Source organism: Ictalurus furcatus, chromosome 14 (assembly GCF_023375685.1).
Source record: "Ictalurus furcatus strain D&B chromosome 14, Billie_1.0, whole genome shotgun sequence".
NCBI lineage: Eukaryota > Metazoa > Chordata > Actinopteri > Siluriformes > Ictaluridae > Ictalurus > Ictalurus furcatus.
In genome coordinates this window covers 3,655,969-3,683,882 of record NC_071268.1, presented here as the reverse complement: position 1 = coordinate 3,683,882, position 27,914 = coordinate 3,655,969, and the positions used below count along the sequence as shown (strand labels likewise).

The following is a 27,914-nucleotide window of genomic DNA, read 5'->3' as shown; positions in this document are numbered from 1 at the left end:
ACCGCAAAATAAAACGTTATGAGTCGAGGCAAAAAGGATCATTTTCTTTTCTAATGCTTAGTATCAGCCATGCCTGTGACAAGCCAAGACGTTAAGCACTGTTTATGAGTACTGCACAGCCAACAAAAGAGACGTTACGGTATAGCCGAGTGTCGGATCATTTTTAATAATAGAGGCTGAGCGAGACCTCCTGCTTTAGAAGATATCGCTGTTCTCTAATCGCCGACAGGTCGAGAGTAAACCCAGAGAAGCCGTGTATAATCATGAGGCTTCTAGTTAAGAGACACAAACACAATGGACAGAGACGGTGCAATTTAGATTGCGGGGATGTATGACAGAACGAGAGATATCCGTATGATATGCATCATAACCACAGGCTTGTGAGAACTGTCCGATGCACTCCTATTCCATTTTGAATTAAAGTACATTATTAAAACGTTGTTATAATAATGACCCTAATCGGTCATTATTCTCCCTCACATCATTTTTTTTTTTTTAGGACTGACAGGAAGCTATTTGTATCTACTTGTATATCGTGTATTTATGACTACTGAGCCTAATCTAGAGGTGCAATCGGGCTAATTCTGGAGCACGTATCATCACTCTGAATCCCAAAACAGCTGACGTCAGGTTAGGTAAACAGGCTCAGACATCATGACTCGGACTTCCGAAAAAGCCCCGGGTGTAACCAGAGTTTTTAAAGGATACACGATCATCCATTCATAAATCAGGAGGAGATTTACTGAGAGAAAGAAAGAGAGAGAGAGAGAGAGAGAGAAAGAAAGAAAGCGAGAGCCCAGAGGAAGGGCAGGGTGAGGAGGAGTGCTACGTGCACTCATGTTCCCTCATGTTAGAACACTACAAGGAGGAGCTGCTCTCCTTAAAAAAACAAAAAAACATTTAAAAAAAAAAAAAAAAAAAAAAAAAAAAACCCAACCAAAAAAACAAAAACAAAAAACACACATGGTCTGTCTAGCACCACAAGCACGCAACTGGCCTTTATTTATTTATTTAAAGGAAGTTGTTGCCCATATATTCTTTATGAAAATGAGCATGAGCTCATGCAAACGAATGTTTGGGATTTATTAACATCCAGGTGATTGATCACGCGTGTGTGCACGCACCTGGATGTTAATAAATCCCAAACATTCGTTTGCATGCTCATGTCCCAAACTAGCTGTTTGGGACATCCACGCTTATCGTGCTACGTATAATAAATAATACACTAATGTACTGCAAACATCACACGCTAAGGGGAAATGCTCATCTAGAATAATGAGAAGACTCTGACTTATACACATAACGTACACCTAACATTTCATTTCGAGAAAATTACTAAAAATATATTTAAATCGTTTTCAAATCATTTTAAGACAAAATAAAAACACAGGACACCGTGCACAACAGTTTAGCATCTGGGGCAAAGCTTTGTGTTTTTAAACCGAATGAATAAGTTCTGAACGTTTGGGGCGTGTATGGAACATGGAAAACGCTGCCTGCAAAGGCTGGACTTGGAGGCATCAAGTCAAGTCTGAAGCTAATGTTTGCGTGCTCGCGGTGTCAGGGGTTAGAGCCACCAAAAAGTTTACTAAGCAGCTAATAAATATGGAGATCATAAACTAGACAATGAGTGAGGTGAATGATTAAGCTAGCATGTAGCCATTAAGTGTTCTATACGAACAGCAGTGCTAAGAGAAAAGGGTCAGGAATATCGACATTTTCCCACAGACATGGTGATAAGTTACTAGACTAAATGACTAATATCGACCAGGAACCCAACTTAAATTCTGCAATGCTGAGGAATGTTAACTCTACCAACAAGAAAATTTTGACTCAGGAAGTGGGGCATGGTAAACACAACCCCACGAATGCAGCATTAATACGTTACCTTAATATTTTACCTCAGAACGCTACCTCGGCATGTTACTTCAGCACGTTACCTCAACGTTATTTCAGCACGTTACCGCAAAACGCTACCTCAGTATGTTACTTCAGCACATTACCGCAAAATGCTACCTCAGTATGTTACTTCAGCACTTTACCGCAAAACGCTACCTCAGTATGTTACTTCAGCACGTTACTGCAAAACGCTACCTCAGTATGTTACTTCAACACGTTACCGCAAAACGCTACCTCAGTATGTTACTTCAACACATTACCGCAAAACGCTACCTCAGTATGTTACTTCAGCACGTTACCGCAAAACGCTACCTCAGTATGTTACTTCAGCACGTTACTGCAAAACGCTACCTCAGTATGTTACTTCAACACGTTACCGCAAAACGCTACCTCAGTATGTTACTTCAGCACGTTACCGCAAAACGCTACCTCAGTATGTTACTTCAGCACGTTACCGCAAAACGCTACCTCAGTATGTTACTTCAGCACGTTACTGCAAAACGCTACCTCAGTATGTTACTTCAGCACGTTACCGCAAAACGCTACCGGAGTATGTTACTTCAGCACATTACCTCAACGTTATTTCAGCACGTTACCGCAAAACGCTACCTCAGTATGTTACTTCAGCACGTTACCGCAAAACGCTACCGGAGTATGTTACTTCAGCACATTACCTCAACATTATTTCAGCACGTTACCGCAAAACGCTACCTCAGTATGTTACTTCAGCACGTTACCGCAAAACGCTACCGGAGTATGTTACTTCAGCACATTACCTCAACATTATTTCAGCACGTTACAGCAAAACGCTACCTCAGTATGTTACTTCAGCACGTTACCGCAAAACGCTACCTCAGTATGTTACTTCAGCACATTACCTCAACATTATTTCAGCACGTTACAGCAAAACGCTACCTCAGTATGTTACTTCAGCACGTTACCGCAAAACGCTACCTGAGTATGTTACTTTAGCACGTTACTTCAGAACATTACCTCAGTATGTTACCGTAGAACATTACCTCAGTATGTTACTCCAACACATTACCGCAGAACGTTACCTCAGTAAGTTACCGCAGAATGTTATCTCAGTATGTTACTTCAGCACATTACCGCAGAACGTTACCTCAGCACGTTACCGCAGAACGTTACCGCAGAACGTTACCTCAGTACGTTACCGCAGAACGTTACCTCAGTACGTTACCGCAGAACGTTACCTCAGTACGTTACCGCAGAACGTTACCTCAGTACGTTACCGCAGAACGTTACCTCAGTACGTTACCGCAGAACGTTACCTCAGTACGTTACCGCAGAACGTTACCGCAGAACGTTACCTCAGTACGTTACTTTGGGACGTTACCGCAGAACGTTACCTCGGTATGTTACTTCAGCACGTTACCCCAGTATGTTACGTCAGAATGTTTCCTCGGCACATTACGTCACTTGTTACCTCGGAGCGTTACCTTTCCACGTTACCCAGCTAAAAAATATATTTAAAAAAAATTTATAATATGTATAAATCTTTTAGAATGGGTAACAAATTTAGTTTCTAGTCCATGCACACTGCGTTCATTTGTTTTGAAATGAAAATGGGAAAACAAAAAGCTTCTTTTTTTTTTTTTTAAATAATATTGTTGTTTTTCCTGGCACACACAAAAATAGCAAAAGAATTCATTATAAGAGATGCGAAAATGAGATAAAAAAAAGCAGAAATAAATTTTAGTTGATCATCTGGTAAAACCTGCTGATGTTTTTCAGCCATTTTTAAAAAGCACATAGGCATTAGACATTAATGTCCATCTTTAATCTACCCTCCTTGCTATCAGCTACCAAGTTATTGCTGATACACATCCGAATTTAAAATGATGAAAAACAGAAAAGAAATGCCCCCCCCCCATTTCATAAATAAAAACGAATGACTGCAATGTACACTGAACGATTATAAAGTCACATCACGATAATAAGCAGACTTGCTACAATGTTTTCATTCGGACTGAACTCCATGGCTTAAGCATATACATGAAGGCTTCAAATTTAAATTAAATTGAGCTATCAATGGATTATTTTGGATTAGGATGCCGTGTAACGCAGCAAGTGACTGGGCATTAAGGTGTGGTGTTTTTGAGAACATGACAGCATGGTTGAAATGCAAATCCACACAAGTGCTGCAAGGCGTCCGTGTTTCCCCATTTGCTGTCAGTGATGGATGCTCGAAAGCAAAAAGTTGACGGAATGCAGCAGAATAACTCGTAAGCCGTCAGAGATGTACGCGTGGAGGCGTTTTTCTCAGCAGTAGGTTATAAAGTCCAATCCAGTTCTACCACCGTGTAAGAGATGCCCTTACACAGGAGCAGAGCATCAGAAGGACAGTTCAAGGGGAAAAAAATAAAAAAATCAATTAAAAGTGCAGTTCAGCAAAAACGAGTCTTAACCAGTCCTTGTTACGAGTGTAGTCCTCCAGTTTTCCACATGAGGTCAGTTACGAGCTGAATTCACTGCCTTCACAGTCCTGTTGTTGATGAAATCCGTCTTCCTGTAACCAGCCTGCAACAGGTGGTGAATAATGAAAGAAGCAATTAGAACACCTTCTTACAATACAGAGATGTCTTCAAGTGGTGCTTGAAAGTTCGTGAACCCTTTAGTATTTTCTATATTTCTGCATAAATGTGACCTAAAACATCATCTGATTTTCACACAAGTCCTAAAAATAGACAAAGAGAGCCCAGTTAAACAAATGAGACAAAGATATTATAGTTGGTCATTTATTTATTGAGGAAAACGATCCAATATTACATATCTGTGAGTGGCAACCTCTAGGATTAGCAGTTAATTTGATCAGTGGGATGACAATCAGGTGCGAGTGAGTGCCCAGTTTTATTTATAGAACAGGGATCTATCAGAGTCTGATCTTCATACCACATGTTTGTGGAAGTGCGTTATGGCACCTCAGAAAGAGAGATGATGAAGCTCATCAGGCTGGAAAAGGTCACAAAACCATGTCTAAAGAGTTTGGTCTTCACCAATCTACAGTCAGACAGATTGTGTAGAAATGGAGGAAATTCAAGACCGTCGTTCCCCTCCTCAGGAGTGGAGACCAACAAAGATCACTCCAAGAGCAGGATGTGTAATAGTCCATGAGGTCACAAAGGAACCCAGGGTAACTTCTCAGCAACTAAAGTTCTCTCTCACATCGGCTAATGTTACTGTTCATGAGTCCACCATCAGGAGAACACTGAACGACAACGGTGTGCATGGCAGGGCTGCAAGGAGAAAGTCACCGCTCTCCAAAAAGAACATTGCTGCACATCTGCAGTTTACTAAAGACCACGTGGACAAGCCAGAAGGTTATTAGAAAAATGTTTTGTGGATGGATGAGTGAGAACAAAATAGAAGTTTTGGTTTAAATGTGAAGCGTTATGTTTGGAGAAAGGAAAACACTGCATTCCAGCATAAGAACCGTATCCCATCTGTGAAACATGGTGGTGGTAGTGTCATGGTTCGGACCCGTTTTGCTGCATCTGGACCAGGACGACTCGCCATCATTGATGGAACAATGAATTCTGAATGATAGCAGCGAACTCTAAAGGAAAATGTCAGGACATCTGTCCATGATCTGAATCTGAAGAGAAAGTGGGTCATGCAGCAAGACAACGATCCTAAACACACGAGACGTTCTACCAAAGAACGTTTAAAGAAGAATAAAGTGAATGTTCTGGAACGGCCGAGTCAAAGTCCTGACCTTAATCCAATAGAGATGTTGTGGAAGAACCTGAAGCGAGCAGTTCATGTGAGGAAACCCACCAACATCCCAGAGTTGAAGCTGTTCTGTACTGAGGAACGGGATAAAACTCCTCCGAGCCGATGTGCAGGACTGATCAACAGTTACCCCAAACGTTTATCTGCAGTTATTATTGCACAAGGAGTCACACCACATACTGAAAGCAGAGGTGCACATACTTTTCCCACTCACAGATATGTAATATCGGATCATTTCCCTCAATCAGTAAATAACCAAGTATAATATTTTTACCTCATTTGTCTAATTGGGTTCTTGTTGTGTGACTTTTAAACGTAGACAATTCTAAAGGGTTCACAAACTTTCAATCACCACTGTATCAGTCCATACTCAAAAGCATATGAAATAAGTGCTATTTGCCTGAACTTCAGACTTACTGACCTTCTTGTAGCTACCATGAAGCTCAGAGTGTGTCCACAGAGTGTGCAGCAGAAGACTAGCGGCCTGGCCAACCTTCGTGGATCCATGTCTCCAAATACCAGGTCAAAAAAAAGAAAAGAAGAAAAAGAAAAATCAATAAAAGATAAAAGCTTGCTTTAGTCCTATTTAATTATTAATAAAGATTACTGTGATTATGCACAATAATGCGAAAGCATTTGCTCTACTTCCTGCATTCGAATCATTAAGCAGAAAATTAGTCCCTTCCAGTTAACTGAGCCCGGTAATTAGAGGAATTAGTGTGAGGAAAGCTACAAACATTTGCATTCGTGACCTGGAGCGAGCCAAAAGACCGTTATTAGGATTAGCAAATCCCTGTCGTTGGTGTGTTGTATACACATTTCAGATTAGCTGCAGGAGTAGGCGTTACTGAAAGAGAGCGAGGCAGCTCAACGCGAAACGAAAAGGAGTTTCAAAGACTTCGCTACATCCTTAACGTTTTATTTACAGAACGGCGACGCGAGGACGCAAGCGGAGCGTTTAAAGACGTGTGCGCTTATTCTCCGCTTCAAATTCACTTCGATTTTATTCGTGTAGCGCTTTCTACAACGGACATCGTCTCAAAGCAGCTTTACAGAAACGTATAAACACAGGGTAGAGATTTTCAGTACGCGCATTTATCCCAATCGAGCAAGCCGATGTCTTTTTACAGCTGTGGACTAATCACTGACTACGTTTACATGGACAGCAGTAATCTAATTATAGACCTTATTCTGAATAAGACAATATTGTGATTAAGATGTTTAGATGAGTCACGTTTAGAATATTCCATTCATATACATGTTATAGAACATAGATCGATTAACAGCAGACGTCATTACGTCCCCACGCCACGCGATGCTGATAATTATTTGTCGTGCTGTACGTACAAATGGACGACTGCTGAAGCCGCGGGCTGCGTCCCAAACCGCGTACTTGCCTACTGTATAGTAGCCAAAATACATGTCCTACTATATAGTAGGTAAGTACGCGGTTTCGTACGCAGCCGTGCTCTCTTGTTCGCCGTCAAACGGTTGAGCGTTGCCGTGTGTGTACGTGTCCCGTCTCACAATGCGGTGAAAACTCTCACACGACGTTAATAATGCGATTAAAGTGTGTACATGTCTGTAATGCGACTAAAACAGGAACACTCCACACGTCTTAGTTCCATTTGTGTTCACTTCGAGGATGACTTTAATCGGATTAAGGTCGTCAATAATGTCTGTTCACGTGCTAGTTTCTTAATCAGAGTATCGTCTCAATCGGGTTCATATCGGATTACCGTTGTCCATGTAAACGTACTGAACGACTCAATGACTGAACAGTAACTGTTTTCACCGTTTTGTTTATCCTGACCTGACGAAAATCAGAACGAACATCCGTTACCGACCGTCTCGTGTCCGGTTTGTTGATCGGACGGCTATTGTCATGACGTTTTCACCGAGTCTATGTCTGATCGGGTTTGCGATACAGCTGATCCGCTCCGAGCCGGACCGGACCGATTCTATGGTCTGTACCGTTTTAAAAGCGCGGACATGTATGAACTGACGGTTTATGTTCGAGGGATACCTCTCTTTGCTGCTGATCTGGATGATCCTGGGAAGGACGCCGTTGTTCAGAACGGTGCGGGCGTTCTGTACGGACACCTGGCTCAGGTTGTTGAGGATCTGACAGACGGTTGTGACCTCAACAGGCTGCGCCGTGTCTGAAGCGTGAAGCATGGTAACAAGCTCCGGCAGCACCTCTTTAACTAGAGCGGACATTAGGACATTTAGGACATCTCACGACAGGGTTTCGTTTAAAACGCTGACAAAAAGGTGCGTGTGTGTGTGTGTGTGTGTGTGTGTGTGTGTGTGTGTGAGAGATGCTGGCGAAATGCTTACTGATGTCAGAATGGAGCTCCTTGTAGCGCGACAGGTTTTTGAGCAGACACACCGAGGCTCTCTTCACATCTTCCGCTCCCTCCTGGAGCACCTTCTTCACCTGCTGCAGGCCTCCTTCTCTCTGCACGATGGTGTGCGCCATGGCCTGCGACACCTGAACAGCATCAGAAATAATCAGCGCTGTAACAGCACAACACCGAACCCAAACGTTTATCTTCCCTGATTCGAAGTTTTATCCGAATCGTGTCTTGGAATACATAAAAAGTTATTATTATCTTATCTAAACGTGCATTCTGGTACATTCTGGTACACTCCAGAACATCCGGAACATTTACAGGTGTTTTGCTTATGTAATGATGTCACTTCCTTAACATGATGAGCAAACGGGGGGAAAATAAATAAATCAATCATCGAGCACTCGGGATCCTTGTACGTAAACACAAAACACACAAAAAATAAATAAAATGAAAATAAAATAAAAATCGCGGACTTCACCCCTCCGTTTCCTGCCGTCAGGTTCTGCAAGGCTCCTATGGACGCCTCCTGTGTGAGCTGCCGATTGCCGATCGCAAGAAGCGACAGGTACATGCGGACGGTGATGCTGCTCCACAGCCACTCCACGCCGTACGGGTTACACTTCTCCTCCAGCAGAGGGCGGTCGGATTCGGAGTGCTAAAATAACCCACCAACAACGGGAGTAATTCTAAAAACATTCTCTTAAAAAAAAAAAATAATAAAACACCTTACGCCTAGGAGCAGTTTAGCGTGGTCAATCTGGCACGTTTTCGGGAAGCGGGAGGAAAACCCGTATACGGACACGGTGAGAACGCGCACGGCGTTACCGCCTCACAGCTCCACGGTCCTGTGCGTGTGGAGTTCTGCATGTTCTCCCCATGTCTGCAAGGGTTTCTTCAGGGTTCTCTGGTTTCCTCCCACAGTTTGAAAACACGACAGTAGCCAGATTGGTGACTCTAAATCGCCCCTAGGAGTGTGTGTGTGTGTGACTGAGTGAGTGTGAGAGAGCGCATGGTACTCGGGCATGACTCGGGCACGTATTTTGCATGATACCAAGAAAAGTAAATAAAAAGGAAGCAAAATTTGCAAGGAAAAAACAACAACAACAACAACAACAACAACCCTATTTATATAAATAAAGACATTGGGCTTTAGGTTATTTCTATTGGAAATTTGCAAAGAAAGAAAAGGACTAACGTCGTCTGCGTCAGAGAGTTTGGCGTTTCTCAGAACCAGGCAGCCGGGTCTCTTGGTCTCAGCAGCAGCGCTCTGTCTGGACTCGTGCAGCGCTGGCTTGAACGTTTCCGACACCTCGCACTCAAACTGATAGGTGAGGTTATGCAAGATGCACACGCAATTTTCTAAGGCCTGCCGCGGAGAAAAAAACACAACGACGTCATAAACGTTCCAGAGATTGAATTGGATTTTGAGTCAAAAACATTCCAAAAAAAAAAAAAAACGGCATACAAACAAAACCCGAGGTTTACGACGAGCGGACCTCGGGGGAAAACGTCTGGACGTGAAATAATCGCCGGCCCGGATAGAAAATACCTGATCGTCGGGTTTATAATCCGCGATGGTTCCACGGACGTAATAGACGAGGCAGTCGATGAGGCCATCGCAATCTCTCAAGGACTTGCGTGCATTCGGTCCGGCTGAACTCACGTTTCTAGGAACGAAATACGGATGAGGACATTTCCATAAATAAATCAATCAGATGCATTTAAAAGATCAGACGCCCCCCCCCTCCACACACACACACACACCTCAGGCATCCTGTAGCATTAAGGAAGACCTCAGGATCTGCAAGCAGCTCCAGTTTGGGATCTTCGCCCTCAGTGATCCCCGAGCACGGCACGAGGACGGTCTCGGTGACGGGTTTCACGGCTTCTCGGCCGAGCTGCTCCTTCAGCATGTCGTGAGAGGACAGGTTCCACAGCAACCCTGAGGAAAAACAACCGAATCCTCCATACAAGCTTAAACACAGCAGTCTTCATTTCCACAAGGTTTATTCTCATAAACTCGCTCTTGGGTCTGTGTATTTTTTTTTTTTTTAAAATTCATACAAATCTCTGGAATACTCCACGTCGTCGAATGTATCTCGCGTGCTGACTAAGTAAACAGCCGGAGCAGATACTGGCTCCGGTCCCAGAATAAAGACAACTCTGGATCATGTCTGGGATGTGACCTGTGTAGCAGCACAGTCCTGAGTTTTAATCAGACAACGATTTAATCATGTACCATCATCATCATCATTATTATTATTATTATTATTATTATTATTATTATTACTACTGCACTTCCCAGATGAATATGCCAAGCTTTTAAATAAATAAAGAAAGAAAGAAAGAAAAAAAAATGAAGCCAAGCTCAATTGAAAAAGGTGTTATTAGCGTTCGCGTGTTCACCGACTCGTGAACGATGGCGGCCACGTTTGAACACGTGAAAGGCCATTTCAGTATTCGCGTGCGTCGTACCGTAAGCGTGATCTGCGGTGGCAGTCCCGCGTCGTCGTGCGCCACCTCTTCAAATACTTCAAAGGCGTTTTCACACCACGTACAAGGACACAAACAAAGGCGTGACGCTCTTACTCTTTCGCGACGGTGGAAAAAAAAAAAAACCCTCACTGCAAACCGGATTCGCGCATGAAAATGCGAATGCAAATTCATGCTCGGCGCGCACGTGTATCCCGCACCATTTGCACTTACGAAGGAAACGCAGCTTGGAAACGAACGACTTCATTTCTTTAGCATTTGAATAAAGTCTAGATAATCCCACAGTCTTTGAAGCTGGATTGAGGGGATGAGTCATCGTTTTTTAATTCTTGCCGGCACGGGAAATTCGTTAGTTTGAATGCTGACAATGCCAAGCATACAGTAGATAAGACTCTGTGGCTCTCTCTCTCTGTGTGTGTGTGTGTGTGTGTGTGTGTGTGTGTGTGTGTGGGGATTATTGTCATGCTTAGCCAATCACAGCCTCATGTCCACCGAGCACTACTGGCTAAAATAGCAGGAGATCAGCGGCTTTTGGCTGCGTGGTGGATTTACGAACGTGTCGGATGACAATTCGGCGCGTTACAAACCCGTGAGCTGTCGCCGGGCTTCGACGTCACGGTTCGTCTTGAGCAGGCGCAGGATCGTGTCGACCCCGTCGTGCTCCTTCACCTCCATCTTGTTATCGTTGTTCTCGTAGATGACGTTTCTCAAGGCCGCGGCTGCGGCTTGCTGCACCTCACCGCTGTCCGAGTCCAGGAGCTTCAAAAGCTTCGGGATCCCGTGCAGCGTACAGAGCTGGAGAGGGCAGGTTAAAAATGATCCATACTTACAGGCCAGTCATAAACGTTTACAGCGCATCGGGTTATATAGATGACATGCTGCTGTACACCTTATTAACATTTTTTTAAATAAAAATGTTCAACGTTGTCTCCAGAGGTCATTTGCTGAAGAGATCAGTAACGGACCGGTGTATTCCCGCCTCACACCTTTCGTGTGTCGCAAGGGGCGGCCGGAGGTTGCGAGATTCCGCGGAACGAAGGGTTCCAGGTCAGTTTTACTCACCCGTATCTTAGCGTCTGCGCTGCTGAAGCACCGGTTCTGTATGAAGTTTGCACCGGAGATCTGCATCTCCTGGTTCTTGTCAGTCAGGAGATTTACAGCCATCCTCATTGTCGTCGGTGCGGCTTGCCTCCCGTTTCTGTGAGGCACAAACGCAAACTTCATTTATACTCGTCAAACGGAAACGTCTTCACCGGTTAAAACCCTTGATTGGAACCGTCTTTGAACCAATCGGGAACCAAAGCTTAGAAACAACCGAAATTCTCAAACCTTACTTTAGAGTGTCAGCTGTTGCTTCTCGCGGTTCGGCTACCGCCATCTTCGGGGTGTGCGTGCTGACCACTGAAGGTCGTCTTCTCGCCGGCTCCTGCCTCGGAACCACCAGGGGCACGGTCGCTGCTGCCCACGCTGCGTCTCCTCGCTGAAGAGTCTCCCAAGACACCTTCTGATGCTCTGCTCTTAGCGCGGTGACGTGCGAACTCTCGGGTAGGAAGACGTCGTCCAGATCGTCCTCGTAGACAGGCCTGTTCGGAAACTGAAGCGTAGACGCAGAGCAACCGTAAACGAACGGCCGAGCGTTCCGGGGCGTCTCGGGACAGGCCGTCTTCTTCAAAGGGAGGCTCCCGTGGAGATGGTCGGCTGAAGACACGTATCGCATCGCAGGGAGAGTAAAACCTGCAGATCCCCAGTTCAGGTTGTGTCCTGACGAGCCGTACCTAAACATCCCGTGCTCTCCTCGGTTAACCTGAGGCAACCGCAGACTCGCCCACGGAAGATTATTCATCCTAACCACAGGTCGACTCGGTCCTGAAGCGTCATTATGGTCAAACGGCGGGAATACCTGCAGCAGAAAGGATTCCGGTTTAATCCTAAACGCGAGACTTAAAAGCTACTGTGTCGATTTTATTTAAAAAGAACACAAGATCGTACCTTCATAGGGCCACTTCGGAAAGGTGCGGTACTGTTTAAATGGCTGATAGATACGCTACCTGTGAAATTAGTCACAAAGTGAAACACAAGACCCGAGTACAAATTGAGAAATAATATGTACGAGATTTTTGTCTGGTACTTGATCGACACTCTTCTGCTTTGTCCCATACGGTCGGTGTCATGGGTGTGTATTAAATAACCTACAATCTATAAATAAGCTCATACTGGTGTTAGTCCAGTATTAACCTGTCCCTGATGCTGAGCATCTACACCACAGCATGATGGCGCCGCCACCACCATGCGTCACCTCTCCCCTCAGAGTCCTTTAAGTGCCGGAGCGGCTTCATTCTAGCCACCTGACCGTCGAGGTCTGATCACCGGAGTGCTTGTGAGACGGTTCTCCTTCCGGCAGGCTCTCCAAGAAGAGAGTACTGAACTTCCGCCGTTTCATAACGATGGAACCCACTGAGCTCCTGGGCCCAGATCTATGTCTCGTCACAATCTGATCGCAGAGGTCTATGGAGAGTTCCTTAGACTTCAAGGCTTGGTTTCTGGTCAGACATGCTCTGCAAATCATGTGACCTCATATTACACACACACACTTTCTAAATCAGATCCAAATCAACTGAATTTGCCACAGTTGAACTCACAAGTCGAGTTCTAGACAGCTCTCAGGATACCAAAAAAACAAAAACAGGATGCACCTTAGCTCACCTCCGTGCAAAACACGAAGGGGTCCGAACACGTTCCGAACCCACCGTGTGTCAGGCGCAGCTGGTTTCCCCCCCTCACAAAAACACTCTGACACAACACGTGGTTAACATGAACACGTACCAATCACAATCATGGATCTGGTTTCACAACGCAGCGTGGGTCACAATTACAAGCACGCCCGTCTCCTCGGAACCTGAACGAAGGCGTTTTATTTCCTACAGCGGTTAACGTTACCCATAAGGTAAGATTAGTGGAAGGTAAATCGCCCTTCTGCTTCTTCCGTCCACACAAAACCCAATTCGTTCTTGTCATATAAACACACACACACACACACATCTCACTGTAATATTAGTCCTGCAGGAAGTGCAGGTCAAAGTGCAGGTCAAAGTGCAGGTCAAAGTGCAAGTCAGAGTCAGGATGCAGAAATCCACTGGGAAGAAATGAAGTGCATGCACATTCCATAAGAATAAACCTGTACCAAGGGGGTCACGTGAAACTTTTCTCAAATTGTGTTTGGGAGAAAAGTGAATGAGTGTCATCTTTTATTTATTTATTTATTTATCGCCAGCAGACCCCACCCCCACCACAACCGACCCCGCCCCCCACCAAATATACATCTTTGCTTAGTTGTCAAACATTCTATGGAGTGAACGAAAGAAAAACAAATAACGCAGTTGTTAGAGTTTGTTGTCAGATCACAGAGTCACGTCCAGTCCAATCCAATCTAATCCATTTAAGCTCACTCTCTCTCTCTCGCGCGCGCGCGCGCTACAGACGACAACTCTGCCCCAACTCCTAACGCGAAGTTCAAGTGAGTTTGACCTTCTCGGAAAGGGGTAAGCTCCTCGGCTCCTTACCTTTCATCATGGACCCTTTCGCTTTCCGAGCCAGAGTGAGCTGCTGCACTTGTTGCTCTACGCGGCGACTCCTCCGCTGCGCTGCGTCCGCGTCAGCAGCGCGAGCTAACCGCTCCTCAGACGGCAAAGCCAGACTGGAGTCGTCGGCTTTAAACGCGTCGTTCAGAGACAGGACCGTCTTCACGAACATAGACTCGTCGGCCGCCATATCGTCGACGTGATTCGGAGCACAAAACCGGACACGCAGCTCTTTTGTGCGTCAGGTGTTTTGTCTTTCTGTTTAGGGCGTGTCCTGTGGTTACCGGAGGGCGTGGTTACCGGAGGGCGTGGCTCCCAGCGCGTCACCTGAACAAAATACCTGGCCTGGCTCTAAACACACCCACCCTCACTACACTTATGAACTACATAGGGTTTGTATGATGTGCCGTTCACACTCAGGCTGTTTCCTGTCTGGCCAGGAAGAAAATAAAAATACCCCTACAACAGGAAGTCCATAGTGACTCATATAATCACTCAGAAAAGCATCAAACAAACCTTGAGGTGGATGGGTTGCAACCGCAGAAGGTTCCACACGTGACGGGAAGTTTTTGGTTTTCCGCACCATCCTGGGTTTAACTCTAAACTCTAGAGACTGCTGTGTGGGAAAATCCCATTCGCTCAGCAGCTTCTGAAACGCTCAAACCAACCATTCATGGAAGATGAGCAGTGTCCTATGTTTCCAAACGTATCATTGAAAATGTTCTTTGTTTGGACAAAAGTGTCAACCAAGCTTCTGTAGAATACGAACTACATCTGAATTCACCTGATATATAGAACATGACTGCTGCACCTTTTCAGGTGGGACAAAGAAACTGGTGAAAAAGAACCCAGCTTCACACTCATACCCAAACGTAGGTGCTTACAGAATTCTGCCTTTATGGTAATGCAGCGTATTTTTTGGCCAATAGAGGGCAGCAGTACAGTCAATATACAGTAGTAGCAGTGTACAGTAAAGACCACATGGGGTTGTTAGATCACTGTGGATCACGCTTTGTTAAATCAGCAAAGCAAGCTAATGGATTTCCTTGAAAAATCACTGTTGGAGTTATCAATGTAGCTTACAACATTTAACGATATATATATATATATATATATATATATATACAGTATCTCACAAAAGTGAGTACATCCCTCACATTTTTGTAAATATTTGATGATATCTTTTCATGTGACAACACTGAAGAAATGACACTTTGCTACAATGTAAAGTAGTGAGTGTACAGCTTGTGTAACAGTGTAAATTTGCTGTCCCCTCAAAATAACTCAACACACAGCCATTAATGTCTAAACCGCTGGCAACAAAAGTGAGTACACCCCTAAGTGAAAATGTCCAAATTGGGCTCAAAGTGTCGATATTTTGTGTGGACACCATTATTTTCCAGCACTGCCTTAACCCTCTTGGGCATGGAGTTCACCAGAGATTCACAGGTTGCCACTGGAGTCACCTTCCACTCCTCCATGACGACATCACGGAGCTGGTGGATGTTGGAGACCTTGTGCTCCTCCATCTTCCGTTTGAGGACGCCCCACAGATGCTCAATAGGGTTTAGGTCTGGAGACATGCTTGGCCAGTCCATCACCTTCACCCTCAGCTTCTTTAGCAAGGCAGTGGTCGTCTTGGAGGTGTGTTTGGGGTCGTTATCCTGCTGGAATACTGCATACTGATTATGCTCTGCTTCAGTATGTCACAGTACATGTTGGCATTCATGGTTCCCTCAATGAACTGTAGCTCCCCAGTGCTGGCAGCACTCATGCAGCCCCAGACCATGACACTCCCACCACCATGCTTGACTGAAGGCAAGACACACTCGTCTGTGTAATCCTCACCTGGTTGCTGCCACACACGCTTGACACCATCTGAACCAAATAAGTTTATCTTGGTCTCATCAGACCACAGGACATGGTTCCAGTAATCCATGTCCTTAGTCTGCTTGTCTTCAGCAAACTGTTTGCGGGCTTTCTTGTGCATCATCTTTAGAAGAGGCTTCCTTCTGGGACGACAGCCATGCAGACCAGTTTGATGCAGTGTGCGGCGTATGGTCTGAGCACTGACAGGCTGACCCCCCACCCCTTCAACCTCTGCAGCAATGCTGGCAGCACTCATACGTCTATTTCCCAAAGACAACCTCTGGATATGACGCTGAGCACGTGCACTCAGCTTCTCTGGTGGACCATGGCGAGGCCTGTTCTGAGTGGATCCTGTCCTGTTAAACCGCTGTATGGTCTTGGCCACCGTGCTGCAGCTCAGTGTCAGGGTCTTGGCAATCTTCTTATAGCCTAGGCCATCTTTATGTAGAGCAACAATTCTTTTTTTCAGATCCTCAGAGAGTTCTTTGCCATGGGGTGCCATGTTGAACTTCCAGTGACCAGTATGAGGGAGTGTGAGAGAGATGACACCAAATTTAACACACCTGCTCCCCATTCACACCTGAGACCTTGTAACACTAACAAGTCAAGAGGGAAAATGGCTAATTGGGCCCAGTTTGGACATTTTCACTTAGGGGTGTACTCACTTTTGTTGCCAGTGGTTTAGACATTAACGGCTGTGTGTTGAGTTATTTTGAGGGGACAGCAAATTTACACCGTTACACAAGCTGTACACTCACTACTTTACATTGTAGCAAAGTGTCGTTTCTTCAGTGTTGTCACATGAAAAGATACAATCAAATATTTACACAAATGTGAGGGGTGTACTCACTTTTGTGAGATACTGTATATATATAAAACACTGCAATTACACATACACTGGTGGCCAAACAATGCAGCAGTAACCCTGTGGCCAAATCCTGCCTCGAGTTCCTGCATGTAGTCAGATTTCCCACTTTGTTGATCAGACGGATGACCTGGTAGTGTTTCATGTAGGGGAACCACCTGAAAGTCACACCTTCCAGTCAGTCTCAGGGTGAGTCGGTTCTGTGACATATTGGCGTTAAAACGCAGCGCTGTGGCAGTTAGGAGGTGTGAAACCGAACAGTAAGTGGTGGCTCTGCTAGCGTTCCTCATCACTCTGATCCGGTAGGAATTCTGCAAGAAGGTTCCAGGAAGTATGGCGAGGAATATATATTAAAGCAAATACTACGTCGTATTGTCATCACATGACTTTGTGGTAAAATGGTAAAACACACCAATGGTAGCAGAGCAATGTCATGCAAGGTGCCATCGGGAGCAGCTTGGGGTTCAGTGTCTTGCCAAAGGACACTTCGGTATGTGGAGTCACGTGGGCCGAGAATCGATTAGTGGACAGCCAGAAATATTTTCAGAAAACTCCCCTCAACTTGAGATTTCAACTGGACAGCTTTGGGTTAGACTTTTCAAATAGCTACCAGTTCCTTCCGTGTTTACAGAGTGACGTCAAACCAACATGGCCGCTCAGTCTAAAGTCTAAAGTCCCTTTTCTCTACTTTTAAATGAGATTTTAGCAGTGTTTCCTTTCGAGCTTGCAGTTAATATACAGACACAGGACTCAGTGTGGCACGTTGCGTTCGGGTCGGAAATGAAAAAAAATAAATAAAAATGACCGGACGTTTGCGTTTTGCATTTCGGGTTAGTCTGCAGACGCAGGTAATCTTCTTGGAGTTTCGTACTCGTCCGTGTTCTCCCTGCATCCCTGTAGGTTTCCTCTGGGTTCTCTGGTTTCCTCCGACCTCCCAAAAACATCCTAGTGCGTGGATTATCTAAGATAAATCGCCTGTGTGTGTATGCGTGTACTATCCGGTGTGTATCCTTGCCTCGCACCCAGTGTTCCCGGGACAGGCTTCGGAACCACCGACCAGGATAAAGAGGTCACCGAAATCTTCGTCTGCAGCAATCCAGGAACACCTTAGAAGTTAAGTTAGAGTTGAAGAGTTTTCTCAGTTGACTCAATAATGCAAATTTATTTATTTATTTGTTTGTTTGTTTGTTTGTTTAAATAATAATAATAATAATAATAATAATAATAATAATAATGAGCAACTCTATAGGTGATTAAATGTCTTGACATGTTGGTGAAGAAAGCCTGCACTGAAACATATACCTAACAAATGGTCGCAAATCACTGCTTTTAAAGGCTGAACGTGATTGGCTGAGCCGTGTCAGGGCGCGCGCATGTGCGCGTGCACGTCAGGAGCCGCCTCTCTGTGAAGTGTCAGTAAACGGAGCTTTATTTCTCTCACACACAGGCGCGCGCACATACACATACACACACACACGCGCGCACACACAGCGGCTTAAAGGGGCTTCATGTCCTCGTGAAACTGATTTATTTATCGCCCGAATCTGATCTTTTACGTTCTGAAAAATCATCTGAAACTGAACAAACCCCAGAACCCAGTTCGGAAATGGACTCACTGTGGTCCTAGACACAGAGACAACGTGGACCGACCCGGACAAAGCGAGCCGAGAAGATGAGCGCGAGCACAACGGCGTCGTGTCGCTTCGCCCATTACTTCGTGTTATGTGGACTGGACACGGACACGGGCCTCGAGCCCGACGCCTTAGCCGGTAACACCCGCTCTTATTCTCTCGGTTATTTATCCTACGCGTCATGGGGCTGGAGAACACGCTTTAACCCGCACACACTCCACTGTGTGTTTTCTTTAGCTACGTGAGCGCGCGCAGCTGATCGAAAGCCTGCAGTACATTTATGTTTCTGGGAGAAACGAGTTTGTTTACCTCACATTTTTTAAAAAAAAGCTTTTTCTAACCGTAACGTGATGATTCTGTGATTTTCAACTGCGCCATCCACTCCACTGTTTATCCGCTTTATACACCATCAACTCCTCCTCCAAATATTAGCCTACATTATCACATTAACCCGTTCACGCACACAGTATTTATTACACACACACACACACACACACCAGATTCTTCAGTTCTTATGCTTTAAAAAAAATCCTTTAAAATTGCATCATCGATATATCTAGTGAAAGTCAACATTCATATACTGGCATGAAGCTGGGTTGACGTTCGATATTCGATATTATATTCGATATTCGAAATTAAGGGACCGTCTCTAAAGTGTATAACAATGTCGTATGTAACGTTTCTAACTTCACTAGCATTTGAAGGGAATGACTTACAGTCACATAACCCACTGTACAGTGTTCATCTAGGTGTCCGGTATGATTCACACCTTTTAGATTGTTGATATTTAACCCTACAATGCATGAACCGAAAACATTCACGAATGCATAAAGGGGGTCAAAATGACCCGTACTGGATTGAATGGTTTTCTTCAAAAAATAGATGTCTATTAATGAAATAATTTGTGTGTGTGTGTGTATGTATGTATATATATATATATATATATATATATATATATATATATATACATACAGTCAGTCCAGTACGGGTCATTTTGACCCCCTTTATGCATTCGTGAATGTTTTTTTGGTTCATGCATTGTAGGGTTAAATATCAACAATCTAAAAGGTGTGAATCATACCTGACACCTAGATGAGCGCTGTACAGTGGGTTCTATGACTGCAAGTCATTCCCTTCAAATGCTAGTGAAGTTAGAAACATGTTTAATAATGTCGTACGTAACTTTAGAGACGGTCCCTTAATTTCCGCATCTCGGCGAATATCGACCGTCAAACCGACTCCATTCCAGTCTGTAGAACACGCTTTAACCCGTAAAGACACGACCGTGTGTTTTCTTTAGCTACGTGAGCGCGCGCTGCCGATTGAAAAGCCCGCAGTACGTTTATGTTTCCGGGAGAAAGGAGTTTGTTTATCTCGCGTTATTTTGTAAAAGCGTTTTCTAACCGTAACGTGGTGATTCTGTGATTTTCAACGGGGTACACCGTTTATACACCATCAACTCCTCCTCCAGACATTAGCCTACGTTATCACGTCGTTTATTAGAAACACATCAGATTCTTCAGTTCTTAGGGTTTTAAAAAAATTTCTTTTAAAATGTGTGTGTGTGTGTATATATATAAAACTGGTGAAGTTGACTAAGATCGGAATAATTTTTTGTACTCACTGATTGATTAGTCCCTCCCCCCATTTCCACCAATGTACATAAAGCTCCGCCCCCAAAACTTAGCTAGAAGTAGTAGAAGCTGTTGTTTGTTTTTCAAGCTGTGTAATACACTTGTTCTGAGACAGTGGCTCAAACTATTAGGTTTTGATGATGTCTACGTGGTTTGTACTAGAAAAAAACTGAGAATTTCCCCACTTCTGTACCTTTTATTTTTATTTTTTAAACTAAAGAGCTTCGGCGGTGATTGAAACGTTGGAGAATCTTAACCGTGAGCTGTGGGCGCGGTGCGCGAAAGGGTCTTGTGTTTGCGTACGTCTTTCGTTCCTCTTAAGGGCGTATCCGTAGACCCGTCACGTTTCGTTTACAAACGCGCACCTGCGAGGCACGTCGCCGGTGTCTTCTCTCGGATCCGTTTTAGGGCCGAGGTCGGTTCCGAGGAATGTTCCTTCGTGACTTTTGAGCGTCGTATCTGCAGGACATCTCCGTGTCTGTCCTGTCGCTGGTAAAACCCTGGTATGTTAGACCGTGTACACTGTGTTTAAGCGTGGGTCGCACTGGAGGCGGCCCGTCGTAATAAAAGCAGCCCGTTCATGCTGTTTTTAGGTGACGGTATAGTGTATACCATGACGAGGAGACCGTTTGGGTGCTACAAAGCCGCTCCGTTTACATCCAGAATGGAAATCCGCTGCGTCGAGTGTTTTTTTTGCTGCACGTTACAGTCGGCGTATCTCTAACCAACGAGGGAAAGAGTTCCGCGAGTACGTTTTCATCACTGCGTGCACTTCAGACTGTTTCTTTCGTTATTTATTTTTGGTTGATTGAACTACGTGCACTTTGAAACCCAATAGCAAGCACGCCAGCGGCGTTGGTTTTCCCCTCAGAAGCAGAATTATTACCAGGGTCTCCGTGTGTCGTGTTGTTTTAGGAAATCTTGTTCAGGCGATCAGAAATGAGATGTTAATTGGAACAGCGCACGTCGAGTTATCGTCTGTCGGCGAAATGACGGCGCCGAGGCTGCAAGAATATCCACTCTCGCGCTCGTTTGCGGTGGGTCCGTCGTCCCTCGCGCGCTCCAGACGCGGCCGATCAAACGCTCGCTAACATAACAGTTTGCGGTTTAAGAAGCGTTTGTTTATTTGTGATTCCAGCAGGGCAGGGAGCGAGAGAGGGAGGTGTAGAGAGAGTGCGAGAGAGGGTTTTCCTGATGCCTTCCTGGCCGAGCAGACCGCGGCACCCGTCCGCTCTCATTGTTAAGTCCGTGGACGCACACTTCCTGTTGATCATCTCCGTGCATGACCGAACACATGCATTAAATCCCAGGGGGTTCTCCACCACCACCCCCCCCCCCCCCCACACACACACACACGGGCTTTTCCACTATAATCCAGCAGTGAAATCATTTCCTTGTTTGTGGCTTTGTGTAAATTAAAAAAAACCCCCATCATTTTATATCATGAGCTATGCAAAGAGATGAAATCCTAAACTGATCGCCGCAGCCTTGTCTGTAGAGGAAATGAAATGAATTTCTCTGGGATTTCATCAGGGGCAAGCTTTCTCATGCCCCAAATTAAGACAGACATGCCCCCGAGCTGTTCAGCTGCACCTGAAGTCTTCGTAGTGTTTCACAACATTTTATTACAGCAGTCTTCTTTATCTTAAAAAAAAAAAAAAAAAAAAAAAAAGGTGGTCTTGCCGCTCGATGACGTGTCACACAGGTGTTCGTGTTAGTTGAGACGCGTTCGCCGAGACGTGACTCCTCTCTCCGGATCGATTCGTTTATTGCTCTCCTGAAGTCCCCGTACGCTTCCTATAAACACCGTTGGCGGTAGAGTTTTGTCATACGGCCCTCCGAGCTACTCGCGTCGTTGGCGGTGTGGAGAAATTTGCATCACACACCTGTTCACTTAAAAATAAAAAATAAAAACCATGTTTACAGCTCTTTTGAGTTTCAGTTTCGGGGTTTGAAGGGAGTGGCTCGGTTCCGCTCAGCGCACGAGTAAGTAGCACCTGTGTCGCGTTTTTCACTCCTGCGAAAGCAGCTCGTGACGACGGTCACGACGACAGCGGGAAGTCTGAAGCGAGACGGAAGTCTCCGGGTGTTTTAAATGAAATCGTCGGACAGTTTCCAGTCCTAAGTGAAAATCGGCGTGTTGTGTCCTGTAACAGTGTAGTGTAGTGTTTGTTAGGAAGCCTACCGTAGCGTGACGGCGCCGTAGCGTGGAATTGCCTCGGTTATTTTTGTCATCACGTGTCTGTACTGTATACGTTATCCTCTGTGGTCACGTGTGCGGGGGAGCCGTTACGTCTTCTGCACTAGTTGTTTGAATCGTCTCGTCGGTTTCGTTTCCCTAATTCGCACCTGGTCCCTAAACGCCGCTTCAGAGGACGTCGCTCTTTGTCCTACGTCTCCGTCCTTCGCACCCGGGCCCGTCTTGCTCCGGTTCCGCTCGACCGTCTCCGGCGACGCTGTCTGTATTGTAGACGCTTCATCCCGGGAGATTCGGTTTACTACACCTGCTATTTCCCGAGTCACGACGAGTACAAAGACGGTGCTAATGTAATCGCACCTCCTCGGTTTCCAGTTGACTTTTGAAGGTCGTTTATTCAAAGCCGGTTTGTTTCCTGGAGCAGAGATGAGCGGGATGCTCGAAGCCGATAGAAAGTTGGGTTCCTCCCCCCCAATGCTGTTTATAATCCGAATCTTAACAACACGAATAAATAAATAAATAAATAAAAATCGAGAACGACGGTTAAAAAGCGTGACGTGTCTTCCGTTATAATCGCCGTGGTATAACGAGTCTTTATTGATCACGTATACGTTACAGCACAGTGGAATTCTTTTCTTCGCATACACCAGCATGTCAGGAGGTTGGGGTCAGAGCGCAGGGTCGGCCATGATACAGCGCCCCCTGGTGCAGAGACGGTGAAGGGCCTTGCTCGAGGGCCCAACAGTGGCAGCCTGGCAGCGCTGGGGCTCGAACCCCCGACCTTCTGATCAGTAACCCAGAGCCTTAACCGCCAAGCCACGGCTGCTCCAGTGGTATCAGAGGAATAACGCACTATGGGGTGCGCCGTTCTAGGAAAACAATCCACGTAAATGGACAATCATGTCATTTTCCGGGCCGTAACATTTTTAGACAGTGGCGACGCTCGTATATATCTGCTCGTACTTGTGCACAGCCAGCCGTGTCGGTGTTTACGGCGTCACCGCATGAGTTCGTGTGAAATCTGAAACCGATACCAGCTGCAAACGCGACGAAGCGGTGGAAGAAACCCGACAGACTTTCGGGCGTGTCCGAGTGAAGTGCCGGCGTAACAACACCCCCCCCCCCCCCCCCCCCCCAACAAAAAAAACAACAACAAAAAAACCACTCGACCGTGTAGGTTTGTCCGTCAGAATATCAGCTGTGTTTATGTTTGTGTAACAGAATCGCTTCAGGACACGATGACCGTTTGAATTGACTTTCTGATTGTATGAAACTACAGCCATGTTTAAGTGCTGTAAACAACATCAATAATAATAATAATAATAATAATAATAATAATAATGATGATGCACGTTTTAACGAAATAAGTTTTTAAAATAATGAATTGTTTCGGAACTTCATGGACAGGATAACTCCTGGTGTGGAGCGTTTTGTGTCCAAGTAAAGTAGAAGGTCGAAGGGCACTCTGTGTGTGTGTGCGTGTGTGTGTGAGAGTGTGTTGGCGTCGACTTTGCTCTTTTTAGAGCGCTCCAACTCATCAGGTAATCCGTGCGCTCAGATAAGGCTTCGCGAGCACCACACGCCGGCTTTACATGGCGCCGATCTGTTATTGAAATCGTTTAGACTTTCGATCAGAGCATTTTTCCTTTCGCTAGGATGCTGTCTTACCTCCTTTACCCCTCTCCCACCCCCTCCACACACACACACACACACACACAACCCCACAAACAGTCTCTTCTGGACCGGCGTTTGAAATGAGTCCACGGATGATTTAACGACGTGTCGCTCTCTGATGTGAAGGTTACACTCGTTCTGAAGAGGTGTAATAAAACCGTAAACGACTCCGTGGTGTGAAACGTGAACGATGTGCTGAACGCTGACGCGGGACGTTAATCACGCTGCTCACGCTGGTCAGAAACCGAGCCGCGTACGCCCCCGAGCGGATCGCTTTTAACGATCGGTGGAAGGATGCCAGGTTCCCGGAGCGCACGTGGTTTAGCTGGAAACGTGCTCGTGCCTGTCCTGTCGCTTGAGGTCGTTTATGCAACGGTATGTTACGACCTTCCGATTCGCTCCGTGGGAAACTGGCGAGCAGTTTATTCAGACAAATGCTTCGAGGTGTTCTGGAAGTTCTGTCCAAGATGAATAATTAGTTGAGCTTTATTATATATACTCTTTTTTTTTTTTGTGTGTGTACATCTCATTCTAAATAGTTTTAGATCTTCAAACGAAATGCAACATAAAACAAAGACGACCTGAGTAAACACACACTACAGATTTTATTTATTTATTGAAGTTATCCAACACCTATCGCCCATGTGTAAAACTTATTGCCCCCTTCAACCTAAAATGTGGTTGTGCCACCTTTAGCAATAATACCTGCAACCAAACACTTCCGAGAACTGGAGATCAGGCTTTTTCACTCACTCCTGTGTTCGGGATCATCGTCTTGCTGCGGAATCCAGTCGCGCTTGAGTTTCAACTTCCGGACTGAAGACCGGACGTTCTCCTTTAGGATTTTCTGCTAGAGAACAGAGTTCACGTTTCCCTCGATTAGTGCACGTTGCCCAGACCCTGAAGCAGCAGAGCATCCCCACAGCATCACACCGCCTCCACCATGCTCGATCGTAGGTGTGATGTTCTTTTTGTGGAATTTGATGTAACGGGACCCCCGTCTTCCAGACAGTTCCACTTTCCACTCCACAGAGCATTCTCCCAAAAGGTTTGAGGATCACCAAGGTGTGTTTTGGCGAAATTCACACGAGCCTTAATGTGCTTCTGGGTTAGCAGTGGTTTTCTCCTCGCCACTCTTCCATGGATGTCATTTTTTCCCAGCGTCTTTCCGGTAGTGGAGTCCTGAACAGTGAGCTTTATTGATGCGAGAGAGGCCTGTAGGCGCTTTGATGTTGTCCTTGGCTCTTTTGGGATTTCCTCTGTGGTAGAAATAGCTTTGTAACCCTTCCCAGACTGATGTATTTCAATCACCTCCTTCATCAAGTCTGGAATTTCTTTCAACTTTGCCATGGTGTGTTACCCCGTAAGACCTTTTAACCAACTTCCTGCTGTTGGAAAAGTTGGATTTGATTGAACAGGGTTTGCAGTGATCAGGTCTGGTAACGTCTAGTCCGGCTGAAACCCCCGGACTGAATGCAGTTTCGCAGATTTGTGGAGTTATTAACTACATTTTCAAATACAAATACCGTGGGCAAATAGCTTACACTTTCACACAGGCCCAGTTGGTATGCGTTACATTTTTTGCTTCAGTAAATAACCTTATCATTTAAAAACCGCGTGGTGTGTTCACTGAGATCGCCGTTGTCTTATCTTAATCTTCAGTCGGTTTCAGTTACTAATGTAACGTGTAAACGTTGTAAATGATGATTTACTTACTTACTCAACACGTTCCCCCAAAAACTGTTCCTTAACCTTCCTAAAGAGGCTCCGTTTCTGTCCGTCCGTCCGTCCTCCACTCCCCTCATTAACCCGCTCGGCGTGTTGGCCGTGCCATGTTTGTTGTCTGTTTATTTTTATTTATTTATTCATTTTTATACTCACGCACTCATTCATGCCTGTTTTTATGTATTAATTCCGTTTGTTCGTTTCTGCTTCTCCATCCGTGTTTGGTTTGACATTTTGTTTTTGTTTTTTTGTTGTTTTGTTCGTCTGCTTTTGCTCCATCTCCATCTCAGCTTTGTACCAGTGGCTAGAGGCAGATCGTCAGGGCAGAGACCCAGAGGCTGAGACTACAGGTAAACATGCTTATCACGTGCAGCATCACTAACATCTAATAACCGCTAATCTCCTAACTATCCTTCAACCCCTTCCTGTTCCTTCCGCCGTCACAACTTCACTTCCTGCCTGCGGTTAGTTCCTGTGTACGGCTCATGACAGTGGTTTCATACGACAGTCGCGTTTCGAGACGTTATGAGGGAAAAGAAAGCTCGGAGAAGAAGTAGCAGGAAGATCGTCGACGTCTCAGGAGAGCGGACGGGGCTAGTACGGTTAGCTTGCGCTGCTAATCGGCTAATAGCTACTTACAAAGCCTGGCACGTGATGTACATCAAACGAGCGTGTTTTTTTTTTTTCTTCTCTCTTATTAATGCGTCATTTCGTTTGTGTTTCAAATAAAAATAGAAAATACGTGATTATATATATGAGCGAGAGAGAGAGAGAGAGAGAGAGAGGAAAGTGTGGTTCTTTTGGAGAGAGTGTTTGTAGCTAGTTCAGTTAGCTCACACTGCTAATCTGCTAAAAGCCATGACCAAACCTTGGCACGGATTTTTCCACACCTGTCTCGCTTTATTAAAACAAATAAGACAAATAAATGACGTAGTGTAGTAAACCGTGCGTTTTACAGTAGGCTAGGTTTTTCGCCGACGAAGCTTTCTCCGCGGAGCTGGAAAGCGCTGAATGGCGGTAACACGCCTACGAGCTCAGCGCTAGTCTTCCTCTATTGTTACACCTCTGCTATAGTGCGTCGTTCCCTCTCTCCCTCCCAGCCCTTCCTGAGTGAGGTGCGCTGCTCAGATGTGGGTCATTCTGCTCCGATCTTGTTGTTGTTGTAAACCTGCTGCTGCTTCCTTACCCTCCTCCTCTTCTTCCGTTATCCTCGCTACATGTTTTCAGTGATGTGGGTGGAGGGCTTTTATTTCTCGTTTTGGCCATTTTAAAAAATGTTATTTGGGTTGTTCTCTCTCTGTCTCTCTCTCTGTCTCTCTGTCTTTCCCTTCGTCACACCAGTACTGTGAGCTAAGCAGATTAGCTGTCTCAGAAGAGCTCTGTAACCCTGTCACATGACCAAAAAGACTTGCTAGATCGAGCCATCGCAGTGCGCTGTGTGTTTTTTTTGGTGTAATATCCAATACCCTGACTCTTTCCTCAAAGGTCTATAGAAACGAGCAAACGCCGAGGTCCGATTATAGACTTAGGATGTCGAACGCGTTTGATGCTGTGTAGAAACAAGCGCCTGTCCTCGAATTATGCACTAACTCGTTTGCATATCATATACACGACATGCCCCATATATACAACTTTCGTACGTGGACTCCGCCCTAATTTATGCGGCCGTCGCACGGTCGAAACGCTCTCCTTTGATCGGCTCGGTCACCCGCGATTTTTTGGAAAGTTAAATTGTTAGTGATGCAGAGAGTGATGTTGCATCTGTTCCCTTCTTCTCTCATCTTTTCTTTTCTTTTTTCCTCTCTCTTTCTCTAGGCGAGAACTTTGACCAGAGTCCTCTCAAAAGGACCTTCAAATCCAAAGTGCTGGCTCATTACCCGGAGAACATCGCGTGCAACCCTTTTGACCAGGATGCCGTCAACATGGTGGGTATTATACACCAATATAGCCCCGCCCAAAAGAGTGAACTGTTCACCAGTATAGCCCCGCCCAGCACAGTGAACTGTACACCAATATAGCCCCGCCCAAAAGAGTGAACTGTTCACCAGTATAGCCCCACCCAGCACAGTGAACTGTACACCAATATAGCCCCGCCCAAAAGAGTGAACTGTTCACCAGTATAGCCCCGCCCAGCACAGTGAACTGTACACCAATATAGCCCCGCCCAAAAGAGTGAACTGTACACCAATATAGCCCCGCCCAGCACAGTGAACTGTACACCAATATAGCCCCGCCCAGC

At 45.4% G+C, this 27,914-nt stretch overlaps 2 protein-coding genes across 18 annotated transcripts in view; one reads left to right on the top strand and one right to left on the bottom strand.

The window, feature by feature from the left end:
- Positions 1–209: 209 nt before the first annotated feature.
- On the bottom strand, positions 210–18,891 carry pkp2 (plakophilin 2). Of its 5 annotated transcripts, XR_008387597.1 has the most exons (14): positions 14,063–15,108; positions 12,492–12,550; positions 11,837–12,402; positions 11,565–11,700; positions 11,090–11,297; positions 9,774–9,951; positions 9,559–9,676; positions 9,205–9,375; positions 8,488–8,664; positions 7,993–8,146; positions 7,679–7,859; positions 6,074–6,161; positions 527–4,440; positions 210–272 (listed from the first exon to the last, which is right to left on the bottom strand). XR_008387597.1 is itself a non-coding variant. In XM_053640956.1 (13 exons), the coding sequence occupies exons 1-13, from the start codon at positions 18,821–18,823 to the stop codon at positions 4,372–4,374; spliced, it is 2,142 nt and encodes a 713-aa protein (XP_053496931.1). In that variant the 5' UTR covers positions 18,824–18,891; the 3' UTR covers positions 308–4,371. The 5 variants fall into 5 exon arrangements, 4 of the variants coding, with proteins under 4 accessions (XP_053496931.1, XP_053496929.1, XP_053496930.1 ...); XM_053640956.1 differs by lacking the exons at positions 210–272; positions 14,063–15,108 and adding an exon at positions 18,787–18,891 and having other exon boundaries at positions 308–4,440; XM_053640954.1 differs by lacking the exon at positions 210–272 and having other exon boundaries at positions 308–4,440.
- The window catches only part of dennd5b (DENN/MADD domain containing 5B), a 23,385-nt gene continuing 13,558 nt past the window's right edge, over positions 18,088–27,914 (top strand). For 2 of the 13 annotated variants that reach the window (XM_053640952.1, XM_053640951.1), the window contains exons 1-3: positions 18,088–18,583; positions 25,966–26,025; positions 27,491–27,600. In XM_053640952.1, the coding sequence (XP_053496927.1) occupies positions 18,487–18,583; positions 25,966–26,025; positions 27,491–27,600 (267 nt within the window). In that variant the 5' untranslated portion in view covers positions 18,088–18,486. Of the gene's footprint in view, positions 18,584–25,965; positions 26,026–26,180; positions 26,278–27,490; positions 27,601–27,914 lie in introns of those variants that run through there. The other 11 variants (XM_053640942.1, XM_053640941.1, XM_053640945.1 and 8 more) reach the window with 7 other exon arrangements.